Genomic DNA, 17967 nt, shown 5'->3' on the forward strand with positions numbered 1-17967 from the left:
TGGTATTCGGCGTTATGAGTAAGATTGATATGTTATAATAAGGGAATATATTATGAAGAGTGTACGATTTGAATATATCTATTGGTATATACAAAGATAACAAACAGGACTAAATGTTAACTTCGACTGATATGTCGGCTTTCAAATGTCTTTATTATGATAATGATCATATTGAATTGCTCTTTAAGCTGCAATGGTCCGATCTGAAAATTTGTACTGATATTGTAGCGATTCCACAGATAATAATTAATGCGAAAGTTGAGTATTTTGTGGAAGTGTGTAGGTCTAAATTATAACGAATTTTAAAACTGAGCAAACATCCTAAATAAAATATGAGTAATACAAAGAATTTAATCTTTTTCCTTTATTTCTCTATGTATTCATTAAATTTAAAAGTCATATGTACATATGTTCAAATGAAAGCTATCGTTTATAACTATAAAATGGTATATCATAGAACTGCCAAATTTTTGCCCGTGTTTTATCCACTTGGTAACGTATGCAACGCTGCCTAAAAGTCCCTTTTTGATACTCTTTGCAACTTACTATTGGATATCCATTAGCGAAACATTTTTTGCGTGTACCAAAGTAGACACGTCCCAATGTATTTGCGACCATATCATTAATAGATTGTAGGCAGTTCAAGAAAGTTTGTTCACAAGTACATTTCATACTGAAAATATTTACATTAAGTTTTAATATTTAATAATAACTACGATTTATATTTATGGATCTTATTTAATATCACTCACATAGGAAATAAATCGGTGTTATTAAGTCCATGTAAAGTTTGTCTTGACTCCAGTATTTCTTCACAATGATCATGCTCCCTACAGCATGTGTCAGACTCACGTTGAGTTCCTAAATCATTATAATTGGCTGCAGTATTTCCAGGTCCGCACCATTTTGTACCTGGTACGGTTATACCGGTGAAAGGAACTGATGGTAATGCTTGATTGTAGATATCTTCATCTTCGAATATTGACTCCTCTTGAAATGCAACAACGCCTGCAGCCAGAAGAACTATGATGATACAGTTTTGTAATTTAATCATGCTCCTTTATGAGCTTTTAATAAACTAAATTTTAAGTGCAAAAATTTCATAATCCAAGTCAGCTGTAAGTCTCAGATTGTTACGAAAACTTAATGACCTCAGAGGTAAATAACACTGATAAGACTTATGAACCTTGTGAGAAGATTTCAATTTAATGAATTCGTGAGATAGGAATATTCAGCCAGTTCTACATATTTAAGTCTAAATATACACTGGATTAAATAATAAAAACATTGCATATGTAAGTAGAATGGATGAAGATCCTACATGTATGATGCCTATATTTGAAGTTGTAAAAAAGTTGTATAAACGAATACGCGTATTTACATATTTTTTGTATATACATACATACATACATACATTTTACGTGCATAAATAATTTAAATTTGTTGCGAGTACAATGCTGCTAGATAATTGGCCGAGCTTCTTCCATGTGTAATATGCTCATAGATGTTCTTCAGGAAATATAGAGTCCTGGACTTATTCCGCCACTTCTCTTAGAGAAAAAATCTTCAATTTTCGTTTTGGAACAGTTGTTATTTGAACCCATAATTTAGTTGGTTCTAGTCATGCACTTTACATATTCATATGATAAATTCATATATTAATATATAATAACTGTATATGTTGTATTGTACTATAATCCATCCAACCTGATTTTGGTTTAATTGTTTAGGGATTGGTAAATACAAAACAGCATTCTGAAAAAGTGTTTACTTATTTAATCATAAATAAATATCACAGTTATGAAGTTTATTACTTTTCCATACAAATATACTATGATATGTGCAATTACGTAAATAAATATGTGTATGTACATGTGTGATTATAGTGCAGCTTCTTATTAAGTTGACCTTCCTTTTACAGATTTCCGTTTGAAATTTAATTTCCGGTAATTTGTGTTAGCCGTTGAATGTCACTTTGTAGGTTGTATCATAACAGCTGATTTTTGTTTTGACAAGTTTATTTGTTTTTATTATTAAACTCGAACAACTTGTACAAACAAGTATAAACGCAATTAAAATGATTTTTCGGTACGTGTTGAGACGCGCTGAAAATAAATATAAAACTATTGTCGCTTCAACATGCCTACTAAGGTGCAATCATTTCAGTGGCGTAAGTTATGTGCAGGGCCAGGAACCTGAACCGAAAATACGTGAATATTTCTACTATATTGATCACGAAGGCATGGTGAGATCTTTGGAACTGGAAATAATTTGCAAAGTAATAAAATTTTAAATGTAAACAGCTTTTTTTAGATGACGCCAAAATGAAAAACTTCACCTCTTGCTTTAAGGAAAAGAAATTCTTGAAATTTTTCTTTAGTCGAGTAAAACTAAATGACACCAAGAGATATCGTGAACACTTTCCGTATCTATCTTTATGTGGACGTGAACGTAACTTCATACGCTGTGATGATACACCAATTGTGTTCACACATGTGTTATCAGACGATAAGGGTAAATATTTTACTGCACAGTAGCACTACGATAATAATACGTAAAAATGTTTATTAGGTCCTGATCGTATATCATACGCTCATGCCGCAGAGCAGCTTACTACTGAATTTTTACCTCAAAAGATTTATATGAATCCTAAAACAGGTCGCGTTTACCATCCTGCATGGTCTAAGGTTGGAGGTATTGGTTTGATACGTTCGAAATTAGCTATAGAGCTAAGTCGTAATTTTGAGTTTGTTAACGGAGAACAAGAACCGCCTACACATTTCACATGGCGTGGTGAGCGGTTGGAATTGGAAAATACTTGGGTAGGAAATACTCAACGCCTTGGTATATTTGAAGAAGAAGAGTGCAATTAATACTGTGATAAAGTTAAGGAAATATATTTTAAATGTTTTTTTTTGTTAATAACTAAAAATTATATTATTGCTAACTACATTACACAATTTTTTAATACTTAACATTTTTATAACGTCATAAATGATTACTCAACGGTTAGAGGTTTAAATTCACCTTCCTTTACCCACGAAAGACCATTTGATGGCACAGTTGGGCTTTCCGGTAGATCTTTGCCTGAACAAATGCGCTCCTTTATTGGTCCATGAATGTCTGTGTCAAACTTTTCAAAAACTATGTAATGTGGATCCTCCGTGGGTGGTTCATCATAAATTCGATCTTTGCTAGAGCTTGCGCAGTCCTTAGCTCGTGCTATAAATTCTGCACGATTTTGTGATAGCAATTCCGCTGCTTCGGCATTGTTATATTTGGCACCACTAGCGGCAAGACGTGTACACTCAATGGGATCGATAAATATTGCCTGTATATATTTAAGCAATTGCCAGATGTGATCCTCTCCGGTACGCCAATAAGGAAAGGCGCATGAAATATCCAAAGATCCGGTGTAAGGGCAAATGAGTGGGTGGATGATTTCATTTTGGAAGATAACGGTCTAAAAACAATGGAAATATTTAAAGTTAGTAATTGATATATTGACATCGTCTAATTTCTTACAGGTAATGTCTTATCGTCTGGAAATTTATCTGGCAATAGTATTGTAAAACGAAATACTGCATCAATATAGAATCCTTGTCTGACAAATATGACGCCAAACCATACTGAAATCATTAAAATAATTACATTTAAATAAAGTGAAAAAGTTACAATTTAATAAGATAACTTACAAAGCGAGTTTCCATATGACGGTATTACATAGACCCCACCTATTTTTTCTGATTCAATCATTTTGCTTGAAATATAAACACTAGTTAATATAATTCAATGTAGTGCGCCAAATGTTGATACTTACTATTCTGCAAGTATTTTATATTCCTGTTGAATAGTGGTCAGCAATTTATCTTCTCCCTTATGTGCATCTAACGTCATTTTAAAAATTAATTTTTGTTAGCAAATTAGCTAAAAAATAAATGCGAACAAAATAGTATTAGATAAATTATTATACTTATCAGCTGATAGTAAACTAAAATGTAATTTTTTTCCGTTGTAGCAAATGTCAAAAAATTGTAAAACGTAATATTTTCGTTAAGCAAACGATACGTTCACATGTCAGTTTTGTATCTCATCAATAATAATAAAATGTGTAAGGTAAATGGCTGAGTGTTGAAATTTAACAAATTAAAAGTTATTCAATCGGTTATTGTTTGATTTTGCCAATCGCAATGGAATTTAAAAATTTAACTTTGTTCAACGTAACAAAAGTTGTATAAGTTCACTAAACACAGCTGTATCATACGTTTGCTAAAAAAAAAACAAAGTGCCAATGAAACAGGTTTAAACTTTAAAGGTGTTCGGGAAAGGTAAATTTGTTTTGATTTCGATAATTTAATTAGTAGTTAATATAAACACTTCTCTTCTGTAGAAATAAAATGAAAAATATCTTACTAAATTAGGTGATGAACATAATGTAAAGGAGATAACGTTGTTAAACATTTAAAATATATTTCTGCATGCTGATTATGCTGTATTCGAAGGCCAGTATAAAACAAAGCAATATATTTGACAACCAGAATACGGCGTTTAGATAGTATTAGTATAGCACCAAATTTGTTATGAGCTAATTCGTGGATTAGTAGCTGTCAAGTAACCTGATCGTGACCGTATAAAAATCTCACCAGCAATAATATTTTTATATGAGTAATACTTATGCACAGTAATTTCTAGTGTCGAACGTGTATATATAATAATTAAGTCGGAATGAGTGCATCAATAATTGCTAACTTATGTGTCTACATCCTTACATGGAATGTAGGAACACATCGTCCACATGATATATCTATGACGGATGCTTTGTCGCTAAACGGTACAACAGCTTGCCCGGAAGAAAAATTACCTGATATTTATGTTGTGGCATTACAAGAAGTCAGCACCCATGCTAAAAATCAATTTCTGAACATTTTCAATGATGACCCATGGACGTTTAAGATAAGTGAACATCTTACTCCCCACGATTATATTAAAATTGGAACAGAGCAGATGCAAGGAATATTAATTATGATGTTCGCGCAACCCAAGCACGAACCACATATGAAAGACATAGAGGTGCAAAGTACCCGTACAGGTTTAGGCGGTTTATGGGGTAATAAAGGCGCCGTAAGTATACGCATGAGTCTCTATGGTACCGGTGTGACTTTTGTTGGTGCACATTTAGCGGCACATGACGACAAACTGAGTGAACGCATCGAAGACTACAATCAAATAGTGAATAATCATCATTATAAAACACCAAAATATCGTAGTATTTTCGATCATGATTACGTGTTTTGGTTCGGTGATCTAAATTTCCGTTTAACTGGCAGCGATTCAGCATGGGATGTGCGCTCTTTGGTTGAACAGGGTAAATTTGAGGAGCTATTAGAACGCGACCAATTATCATTGGCACGCAGTACGGGCAATGCATTTGCTCTACTCTCTGAAGAACTACCTACTTTTGCACCTACTTTCAAGTTCATTGAAGGAACATCTGAATACGATTTGAAGCGACGTCCAGCATGGTGTGATCGTATCTTACATCGTGTACAAGAAAATCGTTATCCTGATATAACTTTAAATATAACACAATTATCATATAAATCTCATCCCAATTATACACTCTCCGATCACAAACCCGTATCAGCTGAATTTATTTACAAAATAGAGGCGCAGACCAAAACGGATGAGGAGTTGTACGAATTAACCCACGGTGGCAGCAGTACCGAAACCCCTTTAGCTAGTGTAACTATCTTATTTGTTACAACTTTGTTGACATTGTACTAAAATCTCGCAACGAAACTTGTTTGTATTTATTTTTTTTCTTGTTTGTCTATCTGCAGTTCGATAGCGAAAATGTTCGGCTCGCTCCAATGTATTAAAAGCTAAGCAAAAACGTTTACAAATAAGAAATTATAAGCAACAAGTCTGATAAGAAGGATCATTTAATTGACAGCGTGATAAGTGCCAAAATGCCCAGCATAGCGGACATACTCTAACGTAATTTTCTTTAATATCATTTTTTGTCTCAGAATTGTTTGTGTTACAAATTAAAAAAGTGGGCATTTCTTTGCATATTGCTTCGTATTGCATGTATGAATCTCAATATGTGAATTTTGAAATTATTTTTTTAAATTATGTATACATATATGTATGCATATCGATTTTTTAGTCATGCATTTTTCTTCTCTAAGTATATTGAGTTTTATAATTGCCTATTTACACTAATTAAATGAACAAAATACTAACAGCTAAAGTTATATTACATATGTTAATTCATAAAAATTCTTGAATATAGTTTTATTAGAGCAGTAAGCCGTAAGCCCTGGCAGCTAGTGTTTCTTACTCTGTAAGATAATAATTGTATTATTATTTTTCATTTAATAAATAAATAAATAAAATAAAAATTCTTGAAAGCTAAGTTTGTTCTCGAATAAAACTTTATTTGTTTTGCATAAATATACTCATTTGTTTTTAAATATTGTCCTCTACAAACATCTTATATTCTTTTGCAATATTACGTAATTATATACAAACAGTTATAGTTAAAAGCTTTAAATACATAAATAAGATAGAAGTATAGCACTTGTTAAAATCCGAAAATTTGCTCAGCTAACAATAAACTGTTGTAATAATGTAATATATTAGAGATTAAAGAGATAAATTTGCCTTTGTATAGAAAATGTTCACATATCAAAAGTCAGTGAAATTTTAATTCTCGAAACGTTTATAGTAGTAGTGTATAAAAAGCTGACTGGGCGTATTATTTGTTGTGCAAATTTAAAGTGAAAAAGTAAAGTGAATTACATATGTATATGCATATATCTATATTTTCATAAATAAAAATAAAAAGACAACTAACCTAAATGCTTGTTTCATTAAAATTAATTAAAAATTTCCTGTTAATTTTCATTGAAAATGCTTATCAAGTTGATAGATGAATTAACCTAAGGTTTAATTAAAAGTAAAGTCTGGATTTGACAGCTGTGTACATATTTCGTACCTATGTGCATATATACACCCATAAGTATATAGAAAGAAATATAAGGCTACTCAATTATTATTTGTCAGTTTGTTGAATTCCTTTTGTATTGATTATTTATAATTCGTTATACATATATACAAATGTGTGTATTTATGGGAGTTTGGATTTATTTGCATTGTTTCAATCATTCAAAGGCGCTAAAATACAGGTTTAATTTAGTTTAGTTGGGTAGTTCAAAGAAATATGTACATATGTACATGTGGATGTCTTTAGCTAAAGCAGCTAAGCGGCACAAAGAGCTTAATGATAGTTTAATTGCCAATTGTAGTAAGAGTTCTTTCAGCTCGTCTTTCAATCTTGTGGGCTCTAACTCTTTCCAAGCTAGCATTAAAATTAAAAAAAAAAACTAACATGTTTGACTGATGGCTATGAATGATAAAACATCTCGCATACTTCAAATTACAATTTTGTATATTAAAAAGTTTTAAAATATAAATATAAATTGCTTATTTAGTGAAATAATAATATTTGTTTTTTTTTTTTTTAATTTTACATATGTATACTATAGACGCAATATTGACTGCGGCAAAACATGTTGAACTGGTTGCAGTTTATCGCGATATGCGATGATAATCAAGTTATTTTATGATGATTTTGCAATCTCGATTTAAACAACATCATAAAAAATTAGGATTATATTAGTTTAACTAAGATTCTTTATGACACGATTCAAATTTTACTTATTTTTTTAAGGAATTAATAACAAAAAGTGGTAATGGCTGGAAATATGTAGATATTCTTCTTCTTCTTAATTGGCGTAGACACCGCTTAGGCGATTATAGCCGAGTTAACAACAGCGCGCCAGTCGTTTCTTCTTTTCGCTACGTGGCGCAAATTGGATATTCCAAGCGAAGCCAGGTCCTTCTCCACTTGGTCCTTCCAACGGAGTGGAGGTCTTCCTCTTCCTCTGCTTCCCCCGGCGAGTACTGCGTCGAATACTTTCAGAGCTGGAGTGTTTTCATCCATCCGGACAACATGACCCAGCCAGCGTAGCCGCTGTCTTTTAATTTGCTGAACTATGTCAATGTCGTCGTATATCTCGTACAACGCAACGGACCATAAATCTTTCGCAGAATTTTTCTCTCGAAAACTCGTAACGTCGACGCATCGGTTGTTGTCATCGCCCAAGCCTCTGCACCATATAGCAGGACGGGAATTATGAGCGACTTATAGAGTTTGGTTTTTGTTCGTCGAGAGAGGACTTTGCTTCTCAATTGCCTACTCAGTCCGAAGTAGCACCTGTTGGCAAGAGTTATCCTGCGTTGGATTTCTAGGCTGACATTGTTGGTGGTGTTTACGCTGGTTCCAAGATAGACGAAATTATCTACGACTTCAAAGTTATGACTGTCAACAGTGAAGTGAAGAGATATTTCGTTTTGCCCTCGTTCACTGCCAGACCCATTTTCTGTGCTTCCTTGTCCAGCCTGGAGAAAGCAGAACTAACGGCGCGGGTGTTGAGGCCGATGATATCGATATCATCGGCATACGCCAGCAGCTGTACACTCTTATAGAATGTAGATATTCAGTTCAATTAAAAAGATTAATTATTAAAGACTAAAATAATTGGTTTGTTACAAAAGACACATCAATAAAGCAATGCTGAGCTTCATTATCAAGAAATTTAGGGAAAGCGAATATGTGGAAATTCATAATCGTAAAGGACGACCCAAAGCTAAAACACGACAGAATGATTAAAAAATACTTAGAGAATTGTACTGGACAAAGATGAGCGGGTGCAAGCAAAAAAAAAAAATGACCAAGACGATTATAATTTGCTCGGCAACACATCAACTAGTCAGTGGAACGATGGAAAACAATATTTTTCTCTGATGAATGAAAATGTAGTTCTAAAGGCTCAGATCGAATAAGATGAGTTGAGAAAAATATGCGGCTAGGTCCCCGATACTGCCAAAGTACTGTTAAGCATGGAGGTGATTTACGTAAGGGGGTGTTTTTCCGGGTTTGGTGTTGAACCTATGGATCGATTGCCGCACTGAATATTGCATATGTTTAATTTTTTCCGTATAAAATGGCAAGAAGTCAAATAATTTCTAAGATTCTGTATGTTTTCACAAAATAAGTATTTATTTTTCAAATTTGAGTGATTTATTTATATTTAAAATGATAATTGCGAAAATTGCAGATGATAATGTAATTCGTAGGTATTAGTCCAATTTGTTTTGTCCGTCACTGTATATCAAATTCTATAAATATAATTTCCCTCGAATAAATGCATTTTCTATAATGTTCAGAGAATGAGATATGTTAGGTTAAGAGGTCGATACTAAGAGGGATCTCACCTGTGCAGTGAGATCTGGTATCAGCGCCGTTTCGCTGTGGTAACTACTGGTATCTACCTACATATATACTGGATCATAAGACCCTTACAAATCGATAAAAAATTTGCTGAGACGGCTAATGCCAGTTTCGGCTATGTTTTCTGGCTGCACAATGAAGGCGAAAGTGCCAATAATTTAAGTAATTTTTAAAACTATTAATTGATCTCTGGTAGCTTGTGTGGGCCACGTTGCCTGCTGCGCTTTGTCCTCCCTATATACCTAAATTATCAGCATGACAAGCGTGCCTATCTTGCCGTTGGTCTCACGTCTTTTCCTTCCCAGGAAGCTGGTTATTTTTTGGACTGAACGATCAATATGAAGTCCTGGCATGCAGAAATTTTTTATTAAGATATCTTCATGAAATTTGGCATAGACATATTGTTTAGATCGGAACACTATAACATATAACAGCGATTAAAATTTGCCGATATCGATATATCAAACCTTCATAGAATATATTTTTTTCTTTTTAAGTAGCCTTAACGTGACTTGAATCAAACGACTTCAACTTCATGTCAAATAACAAATCCTTGGCCGGTAACGTTTTCAGATTTATTTATTTGTACATATAGTTCCTAAAAGGAAAGCACATATTGAGGGTATTATTTTCAGTGAAGCCGAATTTTTCATGTTTAATTTACGTCTATACCTCTGCATCCGTGACCAAACTAATGTTCTTTGAGTCCTCGTTAAAAGACTAATGCCGGAATTACATGTGCAGAATTCTGCGTGCAGAAAAAAATTTGTACTGATTTGACAGTTCAAATTCTGCATCTCAATGCAGATCTGCACGGCATGTGAAATTTGAATTTAAGAGTTCCTCATTTGCATCTTGCTTTCTACCAGAAAGCTATAACACTGAAGGGTTAAACGAGTTTGACGTAAAAGAGAGATTTATAGTCATTGACATGTCTACCTTGTATATAAATATTCAAGTAAATATTCCACTTTTTCATATTTTGATCAAGCGGTAAATTTCATTTTAGTCAGTTCCTTTCGTTGGGGAGAAAATAACTTGTTTTCAAACCTGAATGGCGGGTATTGGCGCTAAGCCTGTACCAAGTGGTCTAAGTCTTTAAGATCTCGTGGAGTTAGCGCTGCCTCATACTTTAATTGAATAATATTTATTTGTGGGGACTTTGTGAAAAATGATTTTCTCCCACCGCCAGTCTTTAACGTGCTCGTATAATTGGTTGCCTTAGCACCCGGAAAATACAAGTGAAAGCTCCTCGTGGTACAAGTTCAATAAATCAATTACAAAATTAATAATAATAGTAAATAGTTTTATGCACGCGCTACTATATTACGAATGTTGGTGTTGTTGTAATAACATCACTTGTATACAACATGCAATTGTAAACAAGTGGGTGCAAAGTAAAGTTGGTCCAACGGAAATCCCCTTTCGAGAGCAACACCATTTAATTGGCTGTAACATTGTAAACAATGACAAATCAGTACATTGAAAAAATTTAGTGAGGCCACCAAGAAAATGAAGGCGACGTACGTTACTAACGTTCTTTCGGACGTAGATTCGTAAACAGTTACAAACCCGATTAGGCCATGACAATTTCAAAATGGGCAAAATGGACAACAACTACGTCGCCTTCCATTTATAATTATGGTGGACTTTAACTTGTTTACTGTGAACTAATTACTTCAGTGTACTTCCCAAAAATAATTTTTTTAATTCCTCGCTTTTTGTTATCAACGAGTGTATCGTCAATTAATCCTTAACTTATCATTTATGCGCATTAACTTTTTGGGTGCTACCGTTCGATGCAGATATAACAATTTTCTGCACCTGTGCTTTTGTACGGATATCAAATATCACCCTTCAATCTAATCGATCAGTCTTGTTGTTATTTTTTTAGTAACGAATGCCAAAGGGGAACATTTCTTATCAAAGTCGATGGTATACGTGTAAATATATCATATAAATTAGTCGAGGTATTGGAAAAAACCAAACCAGAAAGTTGAATCATAAAAAATGACTTCAGAAAAAAGCTGACGATGTCACGATTACCGTTTCAAATTCGAAATAAAAAGTTCTGGCATTCATGAACATTTGATATCACACCGCCGATTGATATTTGTTAATTCCACTAATAAGTTTTTTCTCCTTGTTACTTCTCTCTGGTGCATAAGACCTATGCACGGTTGTACCATACCCACATGATTGAAGACGTCCCTTTAAGCAGGTTGGATGGTTTTTCCGCCGCTGGCTACTCAATATAAATATCAAAATATTTCTATATTTATGGTCTAAAAGAAATCTGGTATCCAGAGTTATACCCTAACTGAACCAAGAGTGATAACCTAACAGAATCCAAAAATAAAACAACAAAATTATTTTTGAGCCAACTGTTGTTCCTTTTAAAAACGTTTCCAAATCACTAATTGTAATAAAGCAAAATTATTCAAGAAAGATGGGACCGGTGACGAAATTTTGTTTTTGAAGTGAGTTTAACCGAAACGTTATTGGTATGAGACCTCAGAAAAGAGGGAAAGGCTTACAGTTGCTATGACAATTTTGAATTTTGTCGCAATCATGTCTCCATAGTTTTTAGAACAGTAACTGTGAATAAATGAGTACTTATTTAAAAACGTTGTTCTAAGTTTCTTATAAAACAAGCACATATTTCGATGAATGACGAAATGATCGATCGATATAGTTTTGCCAATATATGAGAGTTGGCTGAGGGGCTTTCTTATACAAGTATACCAGGTGCACCGGTATGGGAGTGCGTTTTTTTTTGTGAAAAATATTCCAAGTATTGACCATTGGTTTTCACAGATTTTGATCAACTTTATGGCAATTTGTGGATATCATGCCAACAGAAATGTTCGTTTTTTGAGGCAAACAAATCAGACACCCAACTTTCAACTCCTGCGTAGGAAAGAAAGTGCTGTTTAGCCATCGATGAAAAGAAATGGTAATCTGAAGGGGAGAAGTCTGCTGAATACGGCGGGTGGAGTTGCAGCTCCCTGCCAAGTACTTTGATTGTATCCTGAACCGCTGTCGATGTTGAGCGTTGTTCCAGAATAACAGATGATTTTCTTCATTTAGGATTGATGAAAACAAATCCACTTTTCATCGCCGCTTACTAACTGACGAAAATTGATTTTCTTTCGCGTCTTTAAAACAAAATTTTACAAGTGTTTCTTTTTCGGTTTTCCATTTGCCTTTCATTCAGTTCATGTGGCATCAATTTTGCACATTGTTGAATCGTTCCCATAGTTTTCAAACGGTTATTTGTTGTGCAAAATTGAACATTGTTACCATTTGTTTTTGACTCAAAGTATTAAAAGTTTTAGTATTGAAATTCACGAACAACCATTTAATATACATATATACATAAATATTTCGGAACTTCAGGTAATATGTAAGAAATCTTAATGAAATTCAGAAAGAATTTCTATATCTATGTATGTATCTTCTTGCATGTGATTGTATATAATGAATGCAATATTTTCAACTTCTAATTAAAGTATGTATATAAGAAAATCTCATATATCACTTTACTTTGCGAGAGTATAAAATGTACGACTTGTTTGTAATATATTATAGATTGGTATAAGAAAAGTGCGTGTCGAATATAATTGTATACTAAACATAGATCACTTTCCAACTGGGATGAATTGCCTTGTGTCCATTTGAAACGAGGGCAAAAACATTTTCAATGTCAAAGTAAAAAACTCCCAGCATTGTTATCGTTCTAACTAAATATTAATTTTAGTTTTTTTTTTAAAATCCAAATATGCATTTGGAATGCAGTAAATACAACGTTGTCTGCAAGTATATTTGGCTGATTTTCTATAATTGCTACTAACATACATCTATCTATATGTATAATCATTCTTTTTCCGCATTTCACTGTATATTTAACTATTGTAGATAATCTCTTTTTCCGTCACTGTTAATAAAACACGGTGGTTCGCATACCCATACATAGATGGCATTGAATGGGTTTCCTCGGGGACATTTTTTCTCATATAAAAAATGAAATATTTTATTAACATTTTTTATAGTTACAAACATACACTATTATCAAAGAAATCCTGAAATTTTTGGAAAAAAATATTTTAAACTCGGCCATTACGACGCCATTTCCGGTGACCCCTCGGAAAAAAGATGCGCCCGCGTTGGCAGGATAACCTCTTACAGGATCATCTAAAGTGAAAAAATATATTTTTAGTTAAAACCTTAACTTAGAACTTAAACGAAAGAAAAAAACTGAAAATTGGATTTTGGCAGACATTTTTACAAAATAATGAAAGTTTCGTAATATTTTTTTCAAATAGTTGTAATTGAAAAAAAATCGTCCAAGTCTTTAAAAATTAGTAGTTCTAGAAATCTAGAAATCTTGCAAACCGACTTCAAAACACATAGTTTCGAGAAAAACGTTGAGAGCGCACAAGTTCTCAAGGTTGTATCTCCGAAACTATTACTCGGATCAACTTGAAAATTTAGAATTTAATTTAATTTTTTTTAAATTTTTTTAATTTTAATTTTTTGGAACTTTTAAACCCATGTAACACCTTAAGTTTGGTAGAAATTAGCAATAACAACAATATCACTCGAAGAATGTCAGATTTATTAAATTAGATATAAATATGACATTCTTCGACTTTTAATTATCGTTTTCATATCATATCTCATTTTTCACTAACCCATATTTTTCTGTAAAAAAAACTTTAATTTAGAAGATATCGTTATTTGTGCATAAGAGATTGCGCGTTAAGTGCAATTCTTCAGCTTTTTTGCCCTTAAACTTACTCTTTATTAATGAGGAATGAAAAATAATGTTTTTTTTTCTCCATTTCGCTAATGAACCACCCGTTACAACTCATATGCGCGTTTAGATATGTACGTATACTTTACGCTTTGGTTTGCTGCAATATTCCAAAATTTATACCATGCAATAGTCCACCAGATTTGGCTGACTGATTACCCAATCATAACAGATATAATACCACAACATATGTAGGTATGTACATACATATATACAGCGAAGGGACGCGGTGTAGATTCATAGCTTGTGGGGATCCACCGTAGTCATGTTATACTAGGTTGTATTGAGGCATATAAAAAAATTGACACTTAATCGATTAAACGATTAGAATATTTTTTTTTTTATTTTTTATTTCAGAAATGCTTTTTGTGGTCTGTTTTTTGTAAAAACGAAAAAGTCATTGATGAAGTTTTTGAAGTCCACGGATTGACCGGGTTTTCATATTAAAAGTACTGCATTTATTACGAAAATGTGTTCGGTTGAAGATTTGTGTCAGAGTTCGTGTTTGACTTACAGGGTTATATACAGTTAGAAGGCCGAAAAAACCAAACACTTGTACACATCTTATACTGTATTTTAAGACTTAGTATTAGTAAAAATATTTATTTGGAAAGGGACTGCAGCTGATCTCCGGCAGCTCCTATCAAAAAGGCGTTTTGCGGTGACCACTATATCTCTGAACTGGATTCTCTGAAATAAAAAAACCAAACAAATTTCGTTAAAGTAATGTTAAATCTAGTAATTAATCGAAGGAATATACAATGATATTACCGTAAACTACAGCAATTTACAGACCATACATACATATTTTGACAGCAACTAATTTAGTTACAGATAAAAACCAGATATTACGCCAGATTTTTCGCGTTCGCAGGTTTTCTAGATCAACTATATGCCAAAATAAGTACACTTTAATTTTATTAAGTTACTATTTGTTAACTTTTCTTAAATAACGTTTTTATTTTCAAAAAGTGGAACTTTCAACTTATGTCATTATTCTCAGAAAACAAGGATATTGTACTGATTAAACTTTCTTGGTGAATTGAGTGCCTGCGTCAATACCAGTAAATTGTTGATTTATTGCCTTAATGGGGGAAATTTCTTGTATACTCAAGAAATTACATGATAAATAAAAAAATACACAATCAGAAATGGTTCATAGATATAGCGACATCAACCGTTTCAGTGAGTTACTCATAAATTGCGTTGTTAGTTTCCACTTCCCTATTTATCTTTCCCCGTACATTTCCACTCAGTTCACCGCTTTAGCACCTCATAATTATATTTCTTTTTAACGAAATAACGTGAAAACTATTTCTAGCACGGGATTTAAATTAATAAAAACATGCTAAGCTTCTGCCAAAAAATAAACACTTTAAATAGTAAATACACGATAAGGGGACTCACAGCTAAAAGTACATATTTAAAATATGCAAGAAAAACATATCTTTCTCCGGTACAAAGGTATGGATGGAAATTCAACGTTTCGAAAGTATAAAAGTAAACATTAAACTAATAAATATGTTTCAGCTTTTACAATTTACTGCATTAACTGATCAGGTGACCAAACTGTCGTTATTCAATTGTTTTTTGTCATTGAAAAATTTATATAAGGAAACTTTAAAATGTAGTATTATCCAAAATTTATAATTTCTTAAAGTATTAAATCTATAAAATATGAAACTTTTAAATAAAGCACAGAAAACTTATCACAGCACAACCAGAGAGGTGAATAGAAGGTCAATTTGAATTCTGACTCAATAAAATTTAAAAAAAATAAATTTTAAATCCGTATTTCTGACATAAAAGAGTAATCTTAAAATCCATTTCATTTGTTCTGAAAATACAAACAAAATACCCAGCTGTGACGGAATGTAAAAATAAATTCTTCAAAAATACTGAAATGTCAATTTACACATAATATAGGTGTCTGTTTCCTACTCGGTTTGTGAGTTAATAAATATAAAAGGTATGCGTGTGCAGATACATACGTACATATGTAAATATATGTGTATGCGATGTACTAAACACACAATGGATTTTGAATATTTTTGACTCTAACCATTCATTATCGTATTTTGTGTGTAATTGCGTTCGAATACATTAAAGAAGTGTGAACTAATTTTTGAATTTTCGCGGGCTACGTGTATTTCATTTTCGATTGTTTGGTTGCATTATGTTAGTACCCATATCCCTTACTTATGCTGACAAGGTCGGACATTTTGTATGTTTAGTTAATTTTTGACAGCTCTTTGCTTTGATGCGTTTTGGTTCGTCCTCGATTTTTGCAAAGTACATACATACATATCTCTTTCGAGATAGGATAGTTGCTGAGAGCAGATCCGAACAATGCATTTGATGGATGCCGAAGCCATGAGAAAACTAATCTCGAATTTATGTAATTTTGACATTTGTGACATGATGCACTGTTTCGAAAGCAAATACAATTTACTTCTTCAAATGGGTCTGTTTTCCGCGATTAGCAGACTTCTACTTGTATAGTTTATCACCACAACTTTTCCTGCTGATTGTGTCGTCTTTCGGATGACTGCTTATTATACTCGTGAGTAAAACGATTAAGCGCACTTCGCACTTATCTTTTGCACATCCAATAACTCATTAATGACGTCATACATATGCCAAACAAGTTAATTGTTATGTTTTGAATATCAGGTATCTCTATCAACACCATTTTACGATTAATGTTAGAGGTCTAACGGTTGCAGTAAGTGTTGGTTGCTGATAACGACCTGTATTGATCTTCACTTAGGTTTGTTCCATCTCCACTTTATTATTCGCACACTGAAGTTAAATTTCTATTTTATGTTAAGAGCTAAATACTAAATCCGAGCTTCTATTGAGAGACTTCGTTAGTTGCACAGTTTGTTATTGACGAATATAAAAACTAGCATCTGGCATGGCATACTTAGTACACAAAAGAAATTGTAAATGTTGAAAAATGATAGTATACCTTTTAAAATAGTCTCTTTTTTAACTCGTTACGAAATCGTGTACGTTTTTCACTTTATCCTCTGTGATAGCCGGGACACCCGAGCACGGCTCATCACAAACTGAAGCACGACCACGTTAAATCACTTTTTGAAGGTTGCCATTGATGGAGAAGCTTAATCACATATAGCATCCGAGCGCTCTTTGATTTCACTAAGCGATTTCTCTCTTAAAATTAAGATTCCTATCACCAATCAACAATAAAATAACAACTATCAGTCAGGCTTGGCAGTAAACTGAAATTAAGACTGTATCCGTTTGGGAGAAAGTAACAAAATTGCTTTGATGATAGTGTCTAAGTACTTATCGAGCTAAACTCGTATTCTACGTAATTATTACATCTATTTGAGTATGTTTAAATTATTCGAATTTCTTTGTAGTTATGCATTTGGTGGGTAAAGTCAACCTTCTTTTATTGTAAGGTTTTCTACCACCTCTATATAAATTTAGCTGGACTGTCATTAAAATATCTTGGATGACATACCGAATCGAAAAAGCATATTTCTTGTAGGCTCAAAACAATTCGTCATGAGAGTCTCTTGATTTATAACTAGTTGTTTTTGATATCACATAGCGCCAGTGTTTCAAATGTTCAAAGTGTGATGACCCCGAAACCTACCCTTACCAAATATATAGAATACTTATTTACATAAGTGAAACTTTAATATCAAACAATTTGAAAATAGTTTGCTAAAAGCGCCACTGCAAAAAGGAAATGCTAAAGCTCTTAATGGTACCGATGATATGAAATTCCCATAGAACTTCCGCAATATGCTATTAGTTG

The 17967-nt window shown here is 32.9% G+C and overlaps 4 protein-coding genes across 5 annotated transcripts; 2 read left to right on the top strand and 2 right to left on the bottom strand.

The window, feature by feature from the left end:
- Positions 1-349: 349 nt before the first annotated feature.
- Positions 350-1148, bottom strand: LOC126757050 (phospholipase A2). Its single transcript, XM_050470637.1, has 2 exons — positions 753-1148; positions 350-673 (listed from the first exon to the last, which is right to left on the bottom strand). The coding sequence occupies exons 1-2, from the start codon at positions 1052-1054 to the stop codon at positions 424-426; spliced, it is 552 nt and encodes a 183-aa protein (XP_050326594.1). The 5' UTR covers positions 1055-1148; the 3' UTR covers positions 350-423.
- Positions 1149-2013: 865 nt separating this feature from the next.
- LOC126757045 (UPF0598 protein CG30010) lies at positions 2014-2952 on the top strand. Its single transcript, XM_050470631.1, has 3 exons — positions 2014-2245; positions 2304-2514; positions 2572-2952. Exons 1-3 carry the CDS (start codon positions 2078-2080, stop codon positions 2871-2873), a joined length of 681 nt encoding a protein of 226 aa, XP_050326588.1. The 5' UTR covers positions 2014-2077; the 3' UTR covers positions 2874-2952.
- Positions 2870-3995, bottom strand: LOC126757042 (protein crossbronx). Its single transcript, XM_050470628.1, has 4 exons — positions 3821-3995; positions 3696-3760; positions 3526-3629; positions 2870-3463 (listed from the first exon to the last, which is right to left on the bottom strand). Exons 1-4 carry the CDS (start codon positions 3895-3897, stop codon positions 2999-3001), a joined length of 711 nt encoding a protein of 236 aa, XP_050326585.1. The 5' UTR covers positions 3898-3995; the 3' UTR covers positions 2870-2998.
- A 138-nt stretch (positions 3996-4133) lies between these two features.
- Positions 4134-6864, top strand: LOC126757038 (phosphatidylinositol 4,5-bisphosphate 5-phosphatase A). Of its 2 annotated transcripts, XM_050470624.1 has the most exons (3): positions 4134-4328; positions 4391-5742; positions 5841-6864. In XM_050470624.1, the coding sequence occupies exons 2-3, from the start codon at positions 4726-4728 to the stop codon at positions 5877-5879; spliced, it is 1056 nt and encodes a 351-aa protein (XP_050326581.1). In that variant the 5' UTR covers positions 4134-4328; positions 4391-4725; the 3' UTR covers positions 5880-6864. The 2 variants fall into 2 exon arrangements, with proteins under 2 accessions (XP_050326581.1, XP_050326580.1); XM_050470623.1 differs by having other exon boundaries at positions 4137-4328; positions 4391-6864.
- The last annotated feature ends 11103 nt before the right edge of the window (positions 6865-17967 follow it).

This window comes from Bactrocera neohumeralis, chromosome 4 (assembly GCF_024586455.1).
Source record: "Bactrocera neohumeralis isolate Rockhampton chromosome 4, APGP_CSIRO_Bneo_wtdbg2-racon-allhic-juicebox.fasta_v2, whole genome shotgun sequence".
Taxonomy (NCBI): domain Eukaryota; kingdom Metazoa; phylum Arthropoda; class Insecta; order Diptera; family Tephritidae; genus Bactrocera; species Bactrocera neohumeralis.

Excerpts from the sequence above, each read along its gene's own strand:
- LOC126757042 (XM_050470628.1), bottom strand. The coding sequence starts at position 3,897 with ATGACGTTAGATGCACATAAGGGAGAAGATAAATTGCTGACCACTATT. Across the intron at positions 3,761-3,820 it reads TATAAAATACTTGCAGAATA|CAAAATGATTGAATCAGAAA; the intron begins GTAAGTATCAAC and ends TTATATTTCAAG. Across the intron at positions 3,464-3,525 it reads CAGACGATAAGACATTACCT|ACCGTTATCTTCCAAAATGA; the intron begins GTAAGAAATTAG and ends CATTGTTTTTAG.
- LOC126757038 (XM_050470623.1), top strand. The coding sequence starts at position 4,726 with ATGAGTGCATCAATAATTGCTAACTTATGTGTCTACATCCTTACATGG.
- LOC126757050 (XM_050470637.1), bottom strand. The coding sequence starts at position 1,054 with ATGATTAAATTACAAAACTGTATCATCATAGTTCTTCTGGCTGCAGGC. Across the intron at positions 674-752 it reads AACACCGATTTATTTCCTAT|TATGAAATGTACTTGTGAAC; the intron begins GTGAGTGATATT and ends AAATATTTTCAG.
- LOC126757045 (XM_050470631.1), top strand. The coding sequence starts at position 2,078 with ATGATTTTTCGGTACGTGTTGAGACGCGCTGAAAATAAATATAAAACT. Across the intron at positions 2,246-2,303 it reads ATATTGATCACGAAGGCATG|CTTTTTTTAGATGACGCCAA; the intron begins GTGAGATCTTTG and ends AAATGTAAACAG. Across the intron at positions 2,515-2,571 it reads TGTGTTATCAGACGATAAGG|GTCCTGATCGTATATCATAC; the intron begins GTAAATATTTTA and ends AATGTTTATTAG.